We start from the raw sequence: 20,614 nt of genomic DNA, 5'->3' as shown, positions 1-20,614 counted from the left end.
TGTGTCTAACCTCTGATCTAGAAAAACATCACTGAGTAAATCATTAAAGATATGGTTGTGAAACAACACATCATTCTTAAACTGTACCTTTTAAAGTTTTTATGAATATTATCTTATCCTTTTACCACACCCTCAAGAATTGGGCATTGAGCTGAAGATAGAAAATGTGGTCAAGGTCATGCAAGCCATTTTTAACCAGGGAGATAAAACTGATTCTGGCACTTGGGAGCCAGGTTCCCACTTGTCTTCTGTAGCCGTTCCTCCCATTGACCAACTCGTGTGTTCTTACTGAGCTGCAGTAGTGGTATTCAGGTATTTCTGATCGAAAACTAATTCACTTAAACTATTATAGAGAGCCTCTTTTTGAGCAAAAGAAACATGAACTCCAGTGATTTCATGTCTGTAATGAATTCTCTTAACATTCAGTCGTCTTTTCTTGGATGGGAAGGACGAGTGTGATACAGACTGTAACCACTGAACTACAGCATACTGCTTCCCCTTTGGTCGAGTTGGAGACATGGTCTGCAGGACAGAAGCTGCCTCTCTGGGTTCCCTACCAGCTACTAGCTGCCTAAGAGTGTTTCAGATTAATGCAAGTGCTGTATTTAGGTTCTAGTCAAGGTCTAAGGCACTGGAAACATTGAGTAAATAAAAGCAAAGCTAAAGACTTGCCATCTAAAACTTAGGCAAAGCTGACTAATGCCCATTTTATTTTGACATGAAGAAAACAGTAATAGAAATAAACTTTAGGAAGTTGAAGTTACTTTTTTAAAAATAAATATTCGGATTATAAGAAACTAAAACAAGGATGCCAGGGATGGACCAGGCCAGAAGGAGAGAATCTTCCATCTGCTGGTTCACTCCGCAGATGCCTACAACAGCCAGGGATGGACCAGGCCAAAGCCAGGAACCAGGAGCTTTATCAGGGTCTCCCATGTGGGCAGCAGGGGCCCAAATTGGGCCTTCTTCCACTGCTTTTTCCAGGCCATTAGCAGGGAGCTGCATCAGAAGTGGAGCAGCAGAGATATGAACCAACGCCCACTTGGGATGTCGGCATCGCTGGTGGTGCATTTACCCACTATGTCACAACACCAGTCCCCAGTGCAGGCTTTGAAATTCATGTATAGTTTTTTCATAATACACATTTTCCATGTATTTTGACAAAATATTTTGCACAAAAGTAAACTCACTAATTCCATTTTTCCATGAAATTTTTAAAGTATGCTTGTATGCATTTCACAGCATTGTAGCAAGGAGAGCCAGGTATCACCTCAGTTTTTTTCTACATGAAGATGCTGTAGTGCTTCTTAATCTTTTTCCACAATCCTTTGTCAAACCTTTTTGCCTTCGTGTGTTGTTAAAATACACTTGGAATATATTCTTGGAAACATCAGTAACAATCCAGGAACCAGGAACTGAGCAATAAAAGCCTGCACAGCTGAAGTTGTTAGAAAATCCTCGTACTTACTCATAAAACTCAAGCCCTCCTTCAGAGCCCACTTATTTTTAAAGTACCACTGCAGCAGTAGGGTAGAGTTTCTCAGCTGGTAAGTAGAAGTGCATACTCATTGTGGGATGAAGTAGAACTCTAAAATCAGCTGCTGGCTATTTAGAAGCCAATAGGAAGAAAGATTTTAATCAAATATGGCTACCACTATGACTTTTTTTTAATTGAAAGTCAGATGTACTTATAACTAAATAGTCTCCAAAATTATCAGTATATTTCAGCTTGCGTAATAAAATTTATAGCCAAACTTCAGTAGTGTACACTGTAATGATCCTGAATGTTAACACAGTATAAGATGTATTCAGAGTAATGTGATTTTTCAAGACTTCCATCAGTCTTTATAAGTAAAGTGTTTTTAATCTTAAATAGTTGTTTTAAAATGTTTGGTACTTGAAGGGTAAGCTTTATCCAGAAATTTCACTGTTTTGAGTTGTAAGAAAGCAGTAATGCACATTCCTGATCTCCATGTTATTTTTTTTTAATCAAAGCACATTTAATTTCATTGGCTGACAGTGTAGCTGATATTTGCATAAACTTGGTAGGTTTCCCTTTCAGCAGTTCTAAGTGGTAGATGGGTAAGGGTTCCACTGAGACCCAGAATGGTTGAGTGGTTTGGCAAGAGCACATAACTTATTAAGTGGCAAAGCTGCCTTCCACCCTCCTCACACATGCTGGAGTCTTTAATGCCAGTTACACTACTGGCACCACCTGGTAAACATAGCCACAAATGCCTCCTGGGTGAGTTCTCCAGCAGGGGCCTCCTGCTGACTTCACAAGCTGGAAAGTCTGCTGCTGCGTGCAGGAGTCCATTGAGCTCCCTGGTGTATCTCATTGAGAGTGGAAATGACTAGCAGTCACTCATCCAGGGGTTCACTGTTGTCTTCTCTGTCCAAAGAAGGAAGGTAGAATTCGTCATTCTCACATAACAGGAGGGGCTTATTCCTGAATTTCCAGATGTTTCCTGTTTATTTAAAATTTTTTTTGCTTATTTTCATTTTATTTGAAAGAGGTCCTCCACTTGCTGGTTCAATACCCAAATACCCTCAGTAGCCAGGGCTGGACTAGACTAAAGCCATGAGCCCAGAACTCAGTCAGGTCTCCAGTATGGGTAGCAAGGACCAAAGTACTTGAGCCATCACCTGCTGCATTCCTGGAAGTGCATTAGCAGGAAGCTGGATCAGAAGCAGAGCAAAACAAACAGCACTGCAACATGGGATGCGGGTGTCCCAGGCAGCGGCTTACCCACTGTACCAGATGCCTGCTCTTGCTGTTACTGTTTTAAAACTTCTTTCTGACATGTAATTACAGTTAGCAAAGCACAAAGAGGATAGGCAGAACACTCTGCATTTTTCCAGTTGCTTTTGGTCTTTTCTTCTTTGGTACATTTTAGTCTGTTGCTGTCATGTACTTCAGAGTTCACCATATCCTTGCATAATTTGTAATACTTCTTTAATGTTTTTTCTTGATATAGTCACAATTCAGTGATCAGTGTCAAGTTTGAGTTAGGGGGCCAGCGCCGTGGCTCACTTGGTTAATCCTCTGCCTGCGGCGCCGGCATTCCATATGGGTACTGGGTTCTAGTCCCGGTTGCTCCTCTTCCAGTCTAGCTCTCTGCTGTGGCCCGGGAGGGCAGTGAAGGATGGCCCAAGTGCTTGGGCCCCTGCACCCGCATGGGAGACCAGGAGGAAGTACCTGGCTCCTGGCTTCAGATCGGCGCAGCGGCCATTTGGAGAGTGAACCAACGGAAGGAAGACTTTTGTCTCTGTCTCTCTCTCTCTCTCACTGTCTGTAACTCTACCTGTCAAATAAAAAAAAAAAAAAAAAGTTTGAGTTAGTTATCTTATAAAACATTTCTACTGTCTCAGCCTGGTCTGATGGAGGCCCTTTGAGAAGCCCGTGGCACCAGTGGATAACACTACTGTCTTGGTAGTTGTGAAAAGAACGTGTAACCTTTCTTCTTGTAAGGCAGTTTAGGTTAAGTAGCAGATTGGAATAATTTGTTTCCTGGTTTTGTTTTGTGTTTAGAGGTGTTTCGACAGCTATATTCATCGTTTGGTCTTAAAAATCTCCCTGAGTCAGGAACAGAGAAACTAACATTTTCTCTGCACCTATTCTTTTGTGCTTTATGAATGTCATCTGATATCTCTCAACAAGCCTTTGAGATGCTGATATTCACTCCAAATTTACAATGAAGAAATCAAGGTTCAGAGAGATTATATGACTTGCCTAAGATTCTGTAGATAGTGAATGCCAGAACTGCAAGTGGAATCTAGGCATTGAATATTCCACAGCCTGCACTCCGTCCACTCCAGCCATGCTGCTCCAGAGGCCAGTGGAGGGTGCGGCGGAAGGTGGAGGGAGTTGTCTGAATCTGCCTTTCCAGAAGAGTACCTCATGTAGAGGAGAGAAAAGTCCAAGGCTGGGAACGAGAAGTGTTAGCTGGAAGGTGCTATCAAACAGTCTGTTCAGCGCATGTTTATTAGGCTGCCCTCTGTGCTCTTGCCGTTTTTCATGTATAGTCAAATAGTAGTCCTTTGAGGAAGTACCATCCAGAGGGAGGGGGTTGAGAAGTTCAGTCAGATTCCAGGAAACTGGAGGGCTCCAACTGCATGGGCTTGGTGAAACCTGGACAGCCAGGCACTGTACCCAGGCCTTTCAAGCAGGTCCTGCCTTTAGCCTATCTTGAATCTAGTATCAGCCTTTCCTGCTAGCCACACTGCTTGGGTTATGTTGGAAGAGTTTGTCCTGGATAACTTACAGAAATGCTGGAGAGGGATTCTTCAGTGTAGATAACCTTTTGTGGATCACTGTTTATTGAAGATCTGGGTCTGGGAGAATGTGACGGTGGAGGCTTGGGTGAAAATGTTGTACACTACTATTGCCTTAGGTTGACCTGCAATTTCCCATCTGTTTCCTCACTTAGAGGCTACAAATCAGGATTTGCTTGTCATTCTACCTTTTAATGTGTCTGAAATGTAGAATTATTGATTTCTGTCTCTTGAAGCCCTAGGAAGGGGGTAAAAGGATCCCTGTGTCACTCTTAGCAGTATTATAAGTCTGACTAATTGGTCATGCTGAGAAACCATCTGAAAACTATAAGTCCTTTAAGTACTTCTAAACCGGGATTTGTGATATAGTGTGCTGAACATTTGTCAGTGTTGTGATCTTATAACCAATGATTATTTAACAGGAATACCCAGGTATAAATCAGAAATACAGGCTGAGGATCCCATATCCAAAATACTTGGAACCATAAGTGTTTTGGATTTTGCATTATTTTTAGATTTTGGAATCCTTAATATACTTGAGATATCTTGGAGATGGAACCAAGTCTAAACACAAAATTTGATTTATGTTTCTTAAACACATATGTTTCTTAAACACAAGGTGATGTCATACAGTATTCATGCTTTGTGCGTAAAACGAAGTGTCTTGGTGTGGAAATTTCCACTTGGGGCATCATGTTGGTGCTGAGAAAGTTTGAGATTTTGAGGCATGTCAGGTTTTTGGATTAGGGATGCTCACCCTGTATATGTTGATCCAACGAGTTTTGATAGTGTGGCCAAAATTTTATTTTTTGATAAAAAATTACTTTCAAATATTCCTTTTCTCAAGATAAAAATTATATCTGAACAGTCACTTCAAAAGTATGAAGCATATTGTCACTAAAAATCGAAGCTAGAGCAGACTGGCTTTATATTTTAATTAGGAAAATACTCTAATTGAATCAGAAGTGAATGGACTGACTTAAAAGCGGTTTTGGCCAGAGTGCTGCCACTCTGTGTATACTGTGAATAACATCTGATGAATTTCATAGTACAAAAAGGGCTTTTTGGAAAATGACCATACTAATTCATTCTCTCTCTTTGTCTAGTGAGAACTCAGCAGAGGCAATAGCAGTAGATTCTAACCATCATTCGAAGTCCCCGCTGGAGAAGTTTATGGTCAAACTGTGCACTCATCATCAGAAGCAATTCATTCGTGTTCTGAACGACCTGTACACCGAATCTCAACCAGGCACCGAGGACCTACAGCCTTCTGAATTGGGAGCAATGGATGCATCTACTTGCAACGCTGGCTGTGCCCAGCTAAGCACCAAACATAAGGAAAAGGATGCTGTGTGTCTTGATATGAAGTCTGCTACTCCTGCAGATTTGTTTGTAGACTCATCAGGCTCGCCTAGCCCTCGACACTTGACAGAACAGACCCTGAAAGAGCCCCCTCCTCCTGAGACAAACCCTGCAGATGGAAGAGAGAATGTCTTGACTCTTCTCCAGAAAGATGCCTCTGAACTTGCAACCACTAAACCTAGCTCTGGCAGTTCAATGGATAGTTCCACTGCAGGATACCTCACTGCATGTAATTCTTCCTCATTAAGCTCCCTCCACATCTCTAAAAGCTTGGAGGGGCAAACCACTGGACAGGAGCAAGATTCAAATGTGAAAATATGCAGCGATGGTCAAGACCATATGCAGAGTTCAGCTTTAGTAGAAAGTTTAATTGCAGTAAAAGTGGCAGCTGAGAATAGTGAGGAGGGCAATAGCTGTGTTGCTTCTCAAAGAAATTCATTCAAAGCTTTATCCGAAGAGGCTTGGGACTCAGGGTTTATGGGAAGCTCACCCAGAACTGCTGACAAGGAGAATGCTTTACAGTGTAGCTCAAAAACACCTTCACACCAGGAGTTAGAGGCAGATGAACAAGATGCAAGGCCAAAGCAAGAGAACCATCTTCACTCACTAGGAAGAAATAAGGTAGGTTACCATTTACATCCCAGTGATAAGGGCCAGTTTGATCATTCCAAAGATGGTTGGTTAACCCCGAGCCCTGTGCCAGCCGGTCACAAAGCATCTAATGGGCATTCACGAGCCAAGATGATGTCAGCCTCCATTAAGACAGCTCGGAAAAGTAAAAGGGCGTCAGGGTTGAGGATCAATGACTATGATAATCAGTGCGATGTTGTTTATATCAGTCAGCCAATAACAGAATGCCACTTTGAGCATCAGAGGTCCATACTGTCTTCCCGGAAGACTGCCAGGAAGAGTACTCGAGGATACTTTTTCAATGGCGACTGCTGTGAGCTGCCAACTGTTCGCACACTGGCCCGAAATTTACACTCCCAGGAGAAAGCAAGCTGCTCGCTGCCAGCATCTGAGGCAGTGGTTACTCCCACACAGATCCTTACAGCTTCACCCCTTAGACATACCATAGATGGACAGCTTCCCAGAGAAGACCCCCCTGAAGAACCTGGTAAGGAGATCATCTGCCTCCTTGAGGAGGGAGGCCAAGACGCCTCATCCGAGAAAGAGTCTCAAGAGCCTGAGGTTTGCACCATGAACAGAGCAAATCCAAGCAGTCCCCGCGAGTCACAGGAGACACCAGCTGCCAGCCCGTTGTGTCCTCTCCCTGCTTGGCTCCCTGAAGAGGACAGGCCAGAAGGTAGCCCCGCGGCTTCGGCTCCCATAGCAAGCGGAGTGTCTTCCCCTGCGGGAGACCAGCAGCCAGACCCACTGCTGGACGCCGAGGAGATGAGTGCATCCCAGGACTGCCCCTCGGTTCCCACTACGGAGAGCACCTCGGGGGCAGGCAGGGAAGATGTCTCTAGGCCTCATTCTTCTCCTGAAGCAGTCAGTGGAGGAGAAAGTCCTCTCATCTCACGAAATCACAGTCCGCCCTTGGGCTTGGAGCCTCCCACGAGTCTGGGGAGGGCTGAGGATGACCAAAGCAGCAGTCCTGAGGCCACAACGAGAGACACTCAGGAGCTGGACGCCATCCCGCTCCTGAAGGAAGACAGCATCTTCACTCGCAAAGACCCAGCCAGTGAGACTGAGGATCCTGAGCCAGCATGTGAGAGAGAACAGTTAGAGGCAGAGGACAGTGATGCAAGATCCTCCTCAGAGAAAGACACAAGCGATCCAACCACTGACTCACCCGAAGAGAATCTGGACAAGAAGAAAAAAGGGAAAAAGTTCCCCGAGGCCTCTGACAGGTGCTTAAGGAGCCAGCTCTCTGATCCATCCCCTGCTGATAGGTGCCTAAGAAATCAGAGTTCAGATTCTTCCTTGCCTTGCCCTGAGGTCAAGGCTGCTAAAACCCCTGGTGCAAAACATGCTAAAAAGGAAGGCCACGCTGGCAGGACAACACCCGAGGGCTCTCCTGTCAACCATGCCCACACAGCAGCTCTGGAGGACCCTGAAAACCCACCTGCCGACGAACACCCTGCAGAGAAGGGTGCTGAGCAGCAGGAGGGCAAAAGCAGTGGGGTCATCACCAGGCAGACTTTTAAAAACATGCTAGCAAAAGACACAGTGGGGGAAGAAGTTTTCCCCAGCAGTGACCCCATAGCCTCCATTAGCCAGCCACTGCCTGCAGAGAGACTGGAAATCTATGTTGAATCTAAGACAGGGGAGAGGAATGCTCCTGTGCCCAAAGCAAGTATCCCTTGTAAGAGGGCCCTGGAAGAGTCCAAAGAGAAGCCAGGACATCCATGTGCCCAGGAGGTGGAGGAGGCTGTGAACGAGGGAGGCAGCGAAAACACCCTGCATAAAGGCGATGGCACTGACACCCCCTCTGGCCCACTTGGCTCATCAGATAGTGGAGGTGGTGATGCTGTTGGGCCACCAAAATTGGTAGCAAGGCCAAAAAGATTGACCTCTTCAACCTACAACCTAAGACACACTCACTCTCTGGACTCCGTGGATACAACGAAAGTGACTTCTGAACAGGAAGCTGCACGAGGAAGCCCGATGCCAAAGGAAAATAAGGCCACAGAGAGTGGAGATGCCCAGGATGAGGATGACACAGAGACAGTGGCGGACGAGCAGCCAAAGTTTATGGAATGGTGTGCTGAGGAGGAGAACCAGGAGCTCATCGCCAACTTCAACGCCCAGTACATGAAAGTTCAGAAGGGCTGGATTCAACTGGAGAAGGAAGTCCAGGCAACACCAAGAGCAAGGAACAGGTCAGATAAACTGAAGGAGATCTGGAAGAGCAAGAAAAGATCACGGAAATGCAGAGGCTCGTTGGAGGTTCAGAAGCTTTCTCCTGTTCAGATGCTGTTCATGTCAAACTTTAAGTTGTCTAACGTTTGTAAGTGGTTCTTGGAGACAACAGAAACCCGATCACTGGTCATTGTGAAGAAGCTCAATACCCGTCTTCCAGGAGACATCCCCCCAGTCAAACATCCCCTTCAGAAGTACTCTCCTTCTAGCCCGTACCCCAGCTCACTCCAGGCGGAACGCTTGAAGAAACACTTAAAGAAATTTCCTGGAGCTACTCCTGCTCGGAATAATTGGAAAACACAGAAGCTCTGGGCCAAACTTCGAGAAAATGCTGACCAAGTGGATCCAGAGGATGGCAATGATGCCAGCCTCAACCCTCATTCTGAGGATGGCGTGGAGAATGTCAAGGACGAGAGAAACAGCCATCGTCCCACAAACCTGCCTACTCCCGCCAGTACCAGGATCCTTAGGAAATACTCCAATATTCGAGGAAAGCTCAGAGCCCAACAACGTTTGGTCAAGAACGAGAAAATGGAAAGCTCATTGGGTCCAGCTGTGGAAAGCAAACAGAGTCGCAAGAGTGTTTGCATCAACCCGCTGATGTCCCCCAAGCTTGCCTTGCAAGTGGATGCAGAAGGGTTTCCCATTAAGCCCAAGAGCACTGAAGGAATGAAGGGAAGGAAAGGGAAGCAGGTGTCTGAAATTTTGGTTAAAGCAGAAGCTCAGAATAAACGTAAGAGAACGGAGGGCATCGGTACTCAGGACAGTAAGGACAGGGGACCAGTGGTGAAAGCCATCAAAGAAAAGCATGTTGATGGAACCACCAAAACCCCTCCAGCCAGGAAGCCAACTGCAAGGGACAAAGCCAGCCAACTGCCCAAAAAGGTGTCTTTGAAAGAAAATAAAGTGAAGATCCCTAAAAAGTCCTCTGGAAAGAGCTGCCCTCCCTCCAGGAAAGAAAAAGAGAACACAAGCAAAAGACCTACCCTGCCCACTGCCTCGGAAACAGTAACGAAACCTGCAAAGCCAAAGGGGGCAGGTGAGTCCTCTTCCAGGCCGCAGAAAGCCGCAAACAGGAAGCAGAGCAGTGGAAAGACGCGCGCCAGACCTTTGGCAAAAAAACCAGAAAACAGAGCGGCCCAGAGAAAGCGAAAGCTGAAGGCAAAGCTGGACTCTTCCCATAGCAAACGGAGGCGGCTGGATGCAAAGTGACGGGAGAGCAGCAGCCCCGAGTAGACCTGTTCCAGAGAAGTAACTTTTATTTTGCATTAACTGAATCTGCTTTTATAAGCTTCTCAAGCCTTTCGAGTTACAGTTAATGGCGAACACCCCCACTTGAGATGTCAGAGAGTACGTCTCGGGTGGAGCAGGGAGCTTGCAGAGTCCTTCTCCAGGGCTGAGTAAGGGAAGGTATATATTATATTCTGGTTGTTCCTTGGGTTTTAAACTTGGAACCAAGCAGTTTTCGTTTTAAAAAGTACAGTGCCTTATTTATCCTTTTTGTTTTTAGATTTACAAAAGCTAAAAAGCTGATCTATGTGATTAAAGGCTTGTATTTTATACTTGATGCACACGCACTTGTACTGTAGCCGAGAAGACCACCATCATGCACATGAAAGGAGCTATCCAACAACCGCCCTGCACATCTCTCCCCAAACAGGTGTCCCTTCTTGCAGGACCCCAACCGTGAACTTCCCTCTCCACCCTGTTTGTTTGTTTTGGTGATATTTGAAAGCTAAACCAAATCATTATTATGGTATGTGGAAAATGCAGATTATTAGGATTATTTTAAAAGGTTAATATTTCTGTTACTTGGTTTGGGAAAAAAAAGATACTCATTGTTGGTCACTCCTCTCACCTTTGCTCACATGCTTAGACCATGTATTCTGAATAACGTGCTCTTGGGAAGAAAGGTGTCACAGGGGTTAATTCTGGCTTATGACCTCTGGAAATTACTAGCATCCCCAAAGTGTGTCACTGCTACTTAACCATCCTCTTCATTTTTGGCTTTTCAAGCTTGCTAGCACTCTAAAGTTTTCATTCTGCTTTTGGGGGAAAAAGCTAATGTTTTTTTTTTTTTTTCATCTTTTAGCTGTAATTTGACAATGAAGATGAGAATGACTTTTCTTATTTTCTTTCCTACCAGAGTGCTTCCATACTCAGAGAAAGCCAAGATGTATTTCCAGTGATAGAAGAGTACAAGGGTATTTATGCACCCAGGCTTTGGGGCACATTTGCGTGTGGTTGTCGGCCACATGTGTCTCCTAATGCCAGTTTTACAGTACAGTTCTTTTTTCCCATGCAATGTGCCAGATTGTCCATGGGCTGCATCATTAGCACAGGCCAGGTGGTCTAAAAGTGATGCAGTGTCTCCATGAGCATCACCAGGACTTCTTGGCCCCAGACTCAGAAAGGGCTAAACAGCACAGAGTTATGGAAAGGTGGAGAGCAGCCACAGCATCTCGTAGTGCACCCACACTTCCCCCACTCCCAGAGTTGACTTTAGCTGGTGTATTCTGATGTGAATATACTTGTTGGAGTGGAGGTTCATTCTGATTGATCAGTGACATTTTAGTAGATGAATGGCTTGTAGCATCACTCCAGCCCATAGCAGATCAGGCTCTGCTCTGTGGCTCAGAAGTGAGAACTGCAATATTTATAATCGGTGTTGTTTGCTTTTCCTTGTTGCAGCCTGAGACCGGGTGCATTGGCTTTAACTCAGTTGCCTGTGACACTGTTCCATTAAAACACATTTCCCCTGGGCCACTCTGCAAAAGAAGTTTGATTGTTAAAGCCTAAGCCAGCTTCTTTAACATGTTCTGTCACCAAAATAGGTTTGTGTAGACAGCTGCTGCCCTCTTTTTTTATTGAAAATGTTTTCCACTTAGGTTATTTCAGATCCCTTTAGATAAACTCAGATGGACTTTTTTTCATGCACATCATGATAAACCAGACCAGCTCTCCAGTCTCTGAAAGGTTTACTGTATGTCATGGAAGCTTCCAATGATTGGATAGGACTGGAGAATAGCATTTTATTTGTGAGAAATTGAGAATTGTGTTGGATTTCGTAGATAGTGAAGCTTACAATCTTCAGTGAAGCCCTCATTTATTTTTTAATGTCTCCTATATCCCATGAGGTTTCTCTCTCTCTCTCTCTCTCTCTCTCTCTCTCTCTCTCTCTCTCTCTTTTCTTTTTTTTTATTTTAAGCGTGTTTGACTTTGGCCATTCAGGAGCTACCTATATTAATGAAACTGCTGAGTGTGTATGTTGGCAACCTTCTCTCAGCATTAAGTTGCACAGAAGCATTAATATGTTTTGAGTAGGTTTGTTTATTTTTTTAAAAATGGTTTTAAGGTTTAAAAATGTCTTTTCACATAGTTGTCACTGGATCTTGTTTGTGTGGTGACCTAAACAGCTTACGTTTACCACTGTCAGGCATGCAGATTGCTACATGTAAGAGGTGCCCCTTGGCTGCATTTAGACTACCTTGGGAGGTGCGTGGGTCCAGTCAGGAAGAGGTGAGAGGTAGTAAGTGGGTGGAACTTTTCCAGTTCCAAGTTTATTACTCATTCCATTACTTTTCTAAGTTCTTCATTTTTAAAAACTAACTTCAAAATAATAGCCTTCTCTCCCTTTCTAGGCTGCATTTGAGAAAAGGCATTTATATCACACACTTGACACTGCAGTGGATCATCTTTCAAATCAGCTTACACTTTAGAATGGTAACTACATTTGAATAGACTGAGATTCTGCATAATTAGTACACTTTAAAGTTTAGAATTGTTTTTATATTTATTGAATCTCATTTTCGCTGATTCAGTTAAGTTTGTTACAAGAACAAAGAAAACAGTAGTAAAACTGAGGGCCGCCCCTGGAAGGCCCTTTCACACCTCACATGCTAGCAGCGCCGTGGGCCAGATGTCCCCAAGCCCAGGCTGACAGTGGACTCTGGTTTCCATCCCTTGCTGAGGCCTCCTCCCTCTAGCCACCTTCTAGTATGGCTCGCCGCCGTAAGCAAGGGTGCAAGGCCCACATTCCGATTCCGGATCAGGAATTCTGCTCCTGGGCCTGTACTCAGCGGCATGACTGCCCCAGGACTGGGGCTGAACTTGATGCCCACCGGGCTCCTCCGAGTTTCCAGAGGAGCTGGAAGATGCCTGGGAAGCAAACACGGGGTCACCCCCGCAGCTTCCTCAGAGCTGGGCCTCTTCAGAAGACCCGTTCTCTGTGCCCTGGGCACCCCGCCCCCTGCAGTGGGAGGACAACACACAGACTGCTCGCTTGGGGTCCAGAGCCTCACTCCTGCAGCCGCTCAGATCCGTAGCAGTCTTGCAGCGCAGCAGGGAGGCCTCCTTCAGAGGAGTGTCCCTGCCGCTGTGAATCAGTTGCTAGTCCCTTGAATTCCTCGTTCAAGACTTCTACACGGCTTTATCCAAAACAGTGATCCTAGCCTGTGGGTTGCATGCCTTGCTGTTTGTTTAGTAGTGTGGCTGGAAGAGGTGCACTTCATCACCCCTTGTCCTGTGTGGTGCTTCCTGATGGGACCTTCCATGCATCACATGCTACACAGGTGAATTTCTCACTGTACAGGAAGATCATCGGTATAAGGCATCACTTCAGTTTGGCCTCTTTCTTGCCTTGTAATGGTGGCCTCTGTGGGGAAGGCAGGGGCTGTCACTGTCACGTATCAACAGCAGTCCCATTGATGAGTGGACCTAAGAGGCAGACAGGCAGGCACAGCACACTCTGTGGCACAAACTGCAGACGCTGTAGTGTTAGCCATCAGCAAGTCTGGTGCCTTCTCAACAACACCTGGAACTGGGCTGGAATGTCCCGAAGGTCTGGCCAGTAGCCCTGAGAGGCACACCTGCTCCTTTTGGGTTTAGGTCAGCCAATGGAGGCTGCCCTTGGCTTTCCGTGATCTGTCAGGGGGCTGCAGACTGTGGGCTGGTTGCTTGTTTTTGTAAATAAAGTTTTACTGGAACATGGCCATGCCCGTTTGTTTACTTATTGTCTGTGGGACAGAACTGAGTAGGCGCAACAGAGATCATTTGGCCCACAAAGCCTCAACTATCTACTGCCTGGATCTTTAAGAAACAATTTGCTGCCCCCCTGCTTCAGAAAATAATCCCTTTTCAAAAACAAATCCCTGACTCTTCTCTTCTCCCTTCTTTTGCCTCTTGATCTCTCTGTTCCCTTCATTCCTTCCCCTTGCCCCTTCGTTTTTCTGTATTCTTGCTAGAAGAGAGACATATTGGTACCTCACATAGACCACCATCTCCTGAAACGTGAGCTGCCTGAGCATTCTGTCTCCCCTCAAATCAGCCATCAGTGGTGACCAGAGCCAGGCCTCCCCAGCCTGCGGAGCCAGAAGCTGTGGGCGAAAGGCAGTGAGCATTCTCAAGTCCCGGGGCTTGGGCCTCTCGCTGCACTCCGAGTTTTCAGTCACACAGCTGACTCTGGATTCACCTCTGGTTTACTGCTGAAGTCAAGATTTTTATTTTTGTTAAAATTAGTGGAGATTGTTTTAGATGCACTTTTAAGCCTCTGAAATCACAGATGTGATTTCTTCACAAAGACTTCTTCACAAAGGGGAAACAGACTCCAAACTCAAAGCATTGTTTATTCTTCATGACATTTTTGATCAGCCTTTAGGCAAACAAAAATGTATTGGCATAATCTTTTCAGCCATATAGTTTGAAAGTAATGTTATTAAAGATAAGCCAACAGGGGCTGGCATGGAGGCATTGCGGGTCAAGCCACCGCCTGCAATACCAGCATCCCGTATCAGAGCACCAGTTTGAGTCTCAGCTTCTCTGCTTCTAATCCAGCTCCCTGCTAATGCACCTGGGAAGGCAGCAGAAGATGGCCCACGTGCTTGGGCCCCTCCCACCCACATGGGAGAGCTGGATGAAGTTCCAGGCTACTGGCCTCAGCCTAGACCAGCCCTGGCTGTTGTGGCAATTTGGGGAGTGAACTAGCAAATGGAAGATCTCTCTGTCTCTCTTTCTCTCTCTCACTGTCTTTCAAGTAAAATACAAATCTTTTTAAAAAGAAAAGCAACAGATAAAAAACAGGTTTTGAAGTACTCTGGAAAAAAATGATTCTGAGAAGTTAGGGATTAAATCGTTAGATCTGATCCAGGAAATTCATCTTTCCCCTCCCCTCAAAACTTAAGGATAAGTTTCTATGTCGTTTTTCAAAATGAAGTTGAAAAATTTTTGCCACTGTGTCCATAGAGTGACTTAATTGTTTCAGTTTTGAAACAAGATTGTCAATTTGAGTTGTTAGCTATTAATTTCATGTCTTCTTATGGCTTGAAATATTAGAAACTTATATGTAAATATGAAATCCACACTATGCATATTACATCAGCAAGGTCATCTTCATATCCTGGCAGTAAGTACTCTTCCATGCATGTTCCCAAATCCTTTTTCAAGGGAAAATATATTATTGTGTATAAAACAAGCAGAATTTTAGGAAGCCTTTTGAGACACTTTCCGTAGAACTCATCCCTTGAAACATCCAGAGTCCTGCATTCTGCAGTGTGTGTCCTGGAAGACTTGGGTGTGTAGCCTCTGTGCGTTCGAGAGGGTCAGGCTCAGGCGAAACTGGAGCTCTCTGGTTCTGCTCCCAGCTCAAGGCTTCGCTGTGCTATGCTCTGTTGGGCATCCACCTTGGGCACTGTGTGGAGGGTGTCTTTGCTCTTGCCTTTGCCCTTGGAATGGAACCAAAGCTGGTCAGTTCTCCCCTTGCCTCCTGTCTGTGTGATCTTTTTCCCAGAGCCTTGGTGGTTTATGCTCGGTGCTTAGGGGACATCTTAGGCTCCACCCTTCAGAGGGGCAATTGTGCAGCTATGTTTTGCCCTATGAGTATAAACATACGGCTTTTTCACCCGGCTAGGGCCACCCATTCAACACAGGTTCTCAGTATGCAGGCCACGTGAAAGTGCAGGCTGCCCATTGGAAAACCAGGCGCACCGCATTACATGCCAGAAATTGGACAAGTGGACTTCTTACATAAAGCTAAATGTGGCGCACACAGCTTCAGGCGCTACTGCCTGGCCCTTTACAGCCCAAGTTTACTGATCCTTGCAGTGGTCATCTGAGGCCCCATTTTGTTTGTTCGTGAGTCCAGCTTTGTGACAGCTCTTCTAGATTTCAGGTTATCTTGCCTGTTGATTTTGGTACACAGCTGCTCTTGGACATTATTCCTGAATAATGCTTATACATTTAAAAGAGAAAAAAATATTCTCCTTTCCTGACTGAATATTTGTTGTTGATTATGGACATACAGTCATATCTACTAGGGTCTGTAATTCAGCCTAAAAGTACAGTCACCTTCTTGTTTATGAATTAGAGTCATTTAACTCTGGTGGAGAGACATTCCACTGCAGCAGGGCTCGACACTGATGATTTAGTGAACTCAGCCTAGAATAACGCCTGGCCACAAAGGCATACCGTGCTAGGTTTGACCCAGGAGCCCTCTGTATTACTTTTGTATCGAGTATATTTGCAAGCTTCTTAACTCTCCAAGCTTTGGTCATTACTTGTGTGCGGAGATGGCTGGTTTTTGCCTGTTTGAGCCTTGAATCCAGACCATGGTTTCTTATAGAAATACCAGCATGCCAGTGGCAACCTTTGGGCACACCAGCAGCTTTAGACCGAACAAGTTCAGAGCCCTCTGGCCTGGCCTGACTCACCTCATTTTGAGGAGCCATCATTAGTACCTTGCCTTTCCCTTCCTTCCTTCTGCTTCTGCCACCAGCCCCCTTCTAGGGGACGTCCCCTGCAGGACAGTCTCCCGTCCCCAAGTGCTTCACTGAACACAGTTTTGCCACAGGAGACCTTTTTCTCTTTTGACTTTTTCATGGTCTGGTATTTAGCCATTGGGTCCAATGCTATTCGTTGATCACCTTGGTTTTCACATCCATTTCCCATGATCCTCACCTCCTGTTGTCCTGTAACTGATGCTACAGTACTGGGATCTTGGAGAAAGATGCCATACAAACAAGATTTGTGAAATTTTGTAAATCTGTATCATGGGCAGGGATCATTCTGAGAGCCACTGTCACTTAAGTTTATTGATTTCATTGTGGTTTGTGCACTCTCAATTGTTCTGGGAGACTGGTTTGATACATTTAAATAGTATTATGGATACACACCACTGTGGAATTTCATTTTAGTGTGTAAATAGTGATATTTTCCTGTTCAGAAAACTTCTACGAAAGTATTTATTTTAACAACAACCACCAACAAAAAACTTAAAAAGGGCTTTCTAAAAAAGTGTTCTTTCTAGCCACCGTCCTCACCAGCTGTCCTGCCCAGCCAGGAACATGCAGATGGTGCAGTCAGGCAGGCAGATGCGGCCTTGAAACCCTCACGGAATTTAGGCAGATGCAGTGGGGAATGGGAACCTTAGCATTGACCCTGCTGTCACCCTACCCCAGAACACACAGTGGGTATGGCTATGCCCAGTGTGGCATCGGGCTCGCCTCAAGCAGCCCATTCCTCATATACACCCCCTGACATTCAAGCATTCACTTCAGCCTGTGCAGGGAAATGAGCCTTAGTTGTAACCCCAAGGAAATACACACACACACACACACACACACACACACACACTGGTTGCCTGAAGAAAGCATTCAGGTGTATTCCTGCAAGGAAATACACACACACACACTGGCTGCCTGAATAAAGTGTTCAGGTGTATTTCTGCAAGGAAATACACACACACCAGCTGGTGTATTTCTGCAAGGAAATACACATACTCACCGGCTGCCTGAAGAAAGCGTTCAGGTGTATTTCTACAAGGAAATACACACACACACACACACACACACACCAGCTGCCTGAAGAAAGCTTTCAGGTGTATTTCTGCAAGGAAATACACACACACAAACACACACACACTCACTGGCTGCCTGAAGAAAGCGTTCAGGTGTATTTCTGCTCCCATTGACCATGGGAGGTAAGCATGTTACCTTCTGCACCTTGACAATACTCATGAGCACCTTGGCTCTCTTCCTCCTCCCCCTCCCCTCCCCCTACCTCTCCCCCTCCTCCTGCTTGTCTTTCCTGCACCTCCCAGCGCCGTCTCAGCAAGCATCTGTGCAGATGTGGGCCAGTCCCACCTGTAACCAGTGGTTACAGAACAAGACCATCTGTTCTAAGATGTACTCAGCTTTACTTCTCAGGAGTCCTGGTCTGCAGGTCACAGCACCCCCAGATCTCCCCGAGCCTGTGCTCCCTGGTGATCGTGTGTTCTCTTGCCTGTGCCCCACCGGTGGGCGCCCCTTCCTGAGGCCTGATTCTGCCCTGCCCGCTGGACTGAGAACTGCAGCTCCAGGACTGCAGGGAGCAGGGGACCAGGCACACAGGGATTTTTGTTGTCCATTTGAACCATAATTTGCATATTTCCTTATGGCCTCCCTTTGTCTTTCTAAACAAACGAGGAGGACACTTGAACAGTGATGCTGGAGAATGTTTTTTCTAAGATACTGTTTGTAAGCAAATCTGATGTTAAGATGAAATGTGAATGGGTAACTAGGTGCCAGGGAATTTAGCACTGAACTAGACAGTCAACTTTTTTAACCTTTGCAGGAAGAAATACATTTTGCTCTCATCTAAATGTTCACCAGAAGTAATGTTGTAAATAGTTTTCTAAAAAATATTTATTACACGTGCTGTATACAGAGTTCATGTTCTGAGTGATGTTGGTTTGCATTGTAGTGTTCTAGAAGAATCTATTTTGAGCAGTGGACTTCCTTTCAGAACACAGTTCACACATGGAGAAAGAACAAAAACCAGCAGGTTGAGAGCTGTTTGGGGCATTTGATCTGTAACGCTACATCAAATCCAAGCTTTAACGGCCCCCTCTTCTCATCTGGTTATGTTATATATTATATAAGTTTATATATACAGATGTATGATAAACTCGTCAGTGGTCAGTACCCAGATCTGCTGAGCAGATTTCCAGGTGTTCTTTCTGATGTGTTGCCCATAAGCAATAAGATCCTAGGTGATACCATGAATTCTGGGGTCCACATTGGCCCTTGTCTCAGAGGAGAGGGTGGGGGTAGAACAGCTCTTGCGAAGACCGCTTGCCTTGGCAGGAGAGGTTGCTGTACTTGAATTTTTGCTTCTGTTTGCACGCTCCCTTGCGTCGTCAAACTCCAGCAATGGATGAGAAACCTGCCAGCACCAGACACGTCAGAATTGGGCGTATAGCTGGAAAAATGAACACTTTGCCGTGAACCTGTAGAGGTTCCAAATCAGGCTGAAGCAGAGCTCATTTGGCTGTCGAGTAAGTCTAAGAGCTTTTTAAAAGAGAAGTGTAAGTGACCGATTCAGTGTGCTTTGGCTGTGTCTGACCTACCTTTGGAAGCTAGCCCTTTGACAAGCCGCCTCTGTGCCTGGGCTGGAGATGCCTACACAGCTGCCCTCGTGTCTGGGGTTCAGTCTCGTAGGTCATTTAGAGAGGGCAGTGACTCCTCCGCTTCTCCCAGCGTGTTCAGTTCAACAGGTTTCTAAAGCTGTTTCGCAGCCTCTCCTTGTGACCGTCCTAAACTTTGTGAAGAATAATTACCCACACCCAGATAACCCTTAATAGAAGTAATGTAGTTTTTTAGGCTTTTGAAATATGTCTTTTGTATTTATGATGGTGTTTGGAATTTTTCACTAGTGTTTTTTAGATTGAAGTGGGTGCATTAGGATTACACTTTCCATTGCTGAGCCTGAAAGCAAGCAAAGAGGAAAGCAATTGACCTATGTGGTATTGTTGGGGAGGTGACTACTTGTGGGGCATGGGGTGGGGGGAGGGGCATTTTAGATCATGTTGGGGGTAAAATAGAATTCCGGCCCGAGGCTCCCCAAGTCTTATTACCTTGTAATAAAAATTCCCTTATTAGCCTCAATCTCAATAGAAGCCTGCTGTTTACCCTCAGGGAACAAGTAGTTTTCAAAATTGAGCTCCTCCAAGGTCCTTGGCCAGTGCCTTTGTGCACTGGTGTCTCTGTAAACTATAGCATGGCATTATTTTCCCAGTATGCATTACTATGTTGAGAAGTTCAGCCTACCTTGTATGAGAAGCACAGCCCAGGGTCCTGGCTGAGGCTTGGTGAATGCCTTCAAGGGGCCAGGGGTCACAGGAGGCCCATGCAATGTAACTGACACTCAGGTGCCGGGTCGGATCTCTCCTTGTAGGCCACGCCGACCCTTCGGAAGGAGTTTAGGGCAGGGCTGCTGGTCCAGCTGTGGATTCAGGGAGCTCTAAAATGAATCTCTACCGTTCCTTTCAAGGTCTTTCTGGTTCCTCTCAGTGTTGTCATTGCCGAGGTCAGTCGCGTAGTTGTTCACACATGCTCCTTGTGGCTGTCCTGAGTCTTAGCCAGTGATCCGGATGCCTAGGGACTGGGCCCTGGAGGGCCTCGCCCCTCCTGACCACGTGTGTGATCCCGGCCTGTGTGGAGGTGTCTTCCTCAACGCAATGGAATGAGAAAAGCTGCAAGTGGTAACCCAGAAGATCGGGTGTGTTAGCTCTTGGGCCTGGATTTCCACTATGTTAGTGAGTGTAGGACAATACTGTGTCTTTAATGGATGAAAATTCAATGTATGCTGTGAATTTGTTGGTTTGAAACATTGAGAATTTTTCATTAGACAATGTTTACATACCTCACCTGAAGAACCTTTGAGAGTGTATATATGAAATTTTAAAATATATTAAGTTGCTTTAAAACAATATGTATAGCTATAAAAGTTGGAGTTATTTTAACTTTGAATATGTACTGTCTCTTAAATATTGAAATCCTGTAGACTTCTGTGCTTCTGTGTTTTACTTTCCTCTTAGGCCATGTAGGAAACTGTGTTCTTGGTATTGGTAAAGGGGCCCTCATGGCAGTGCAAGCTTGGAAGGATTTCCTGTGTCGTTTCAGATTCTTGTTTGGTTTTAGGGATGGGGTGTGGAGCTAGAGGAGGTATTGGGAGGGTTTTCTCTAACGTTGACATCGATTCCATGAGCTTTTTCAAGGCGCTTATTTTATTGCAGCATATTAAACTTCTTTGATATTAAGTGTGTTTGTGTGATCACTGGCGGGTAGACAGAGTGGCG

General features: G+C 45.5%; 1 protein-coding gene across 15 annotated transcripts in view; it reads left to right on the top strand.

The window, feature by feature from the left end:
• The window catches only part of LCOR (ligand dependent nuclear receptor corepressor), a 129,211-nt gene extending 108,636 nt beyond the window's left edge, over window positions 1-20,575 (top strand). For all 15 annotated transcript variants that reach the window (XM_051823446.2, XM_051823443.2, XM_070057459.1 and 12 more), the window contains one exon: window positions 5,382-20,575. In XM_051823446.2, the coding sequence (XP_051679406.2) occupies window positions 5,382-9,717 (4,336 nt within the window). In that variant the 3' untranslated portion in view covers window positions 9,718-20,575. The remainder of the gene's footprint in view (window positions 1-5,381) is intronic.
• Window positions 20,576-20,614: the final 39 nt, after the last annotated feature.

This window comes from Oryctolagus cuniculus, chromosome 15 (genome assembly GCF_964237555.1).
Source record: "Oryctolagus cuniculus chromosome 15, mOryCun1.1, whole genome shotgun sequence".
Classification (NCBI taxonomy): Eukaryota; Metazoa; Chordata; class Mammalia; order Lagomorpha; family Leporidae; genus Oryctolagus; species Oryctolagus cuniculus.
This window is presented reverse-complemented; position numbering and strand designations above follow the sequence as displayed.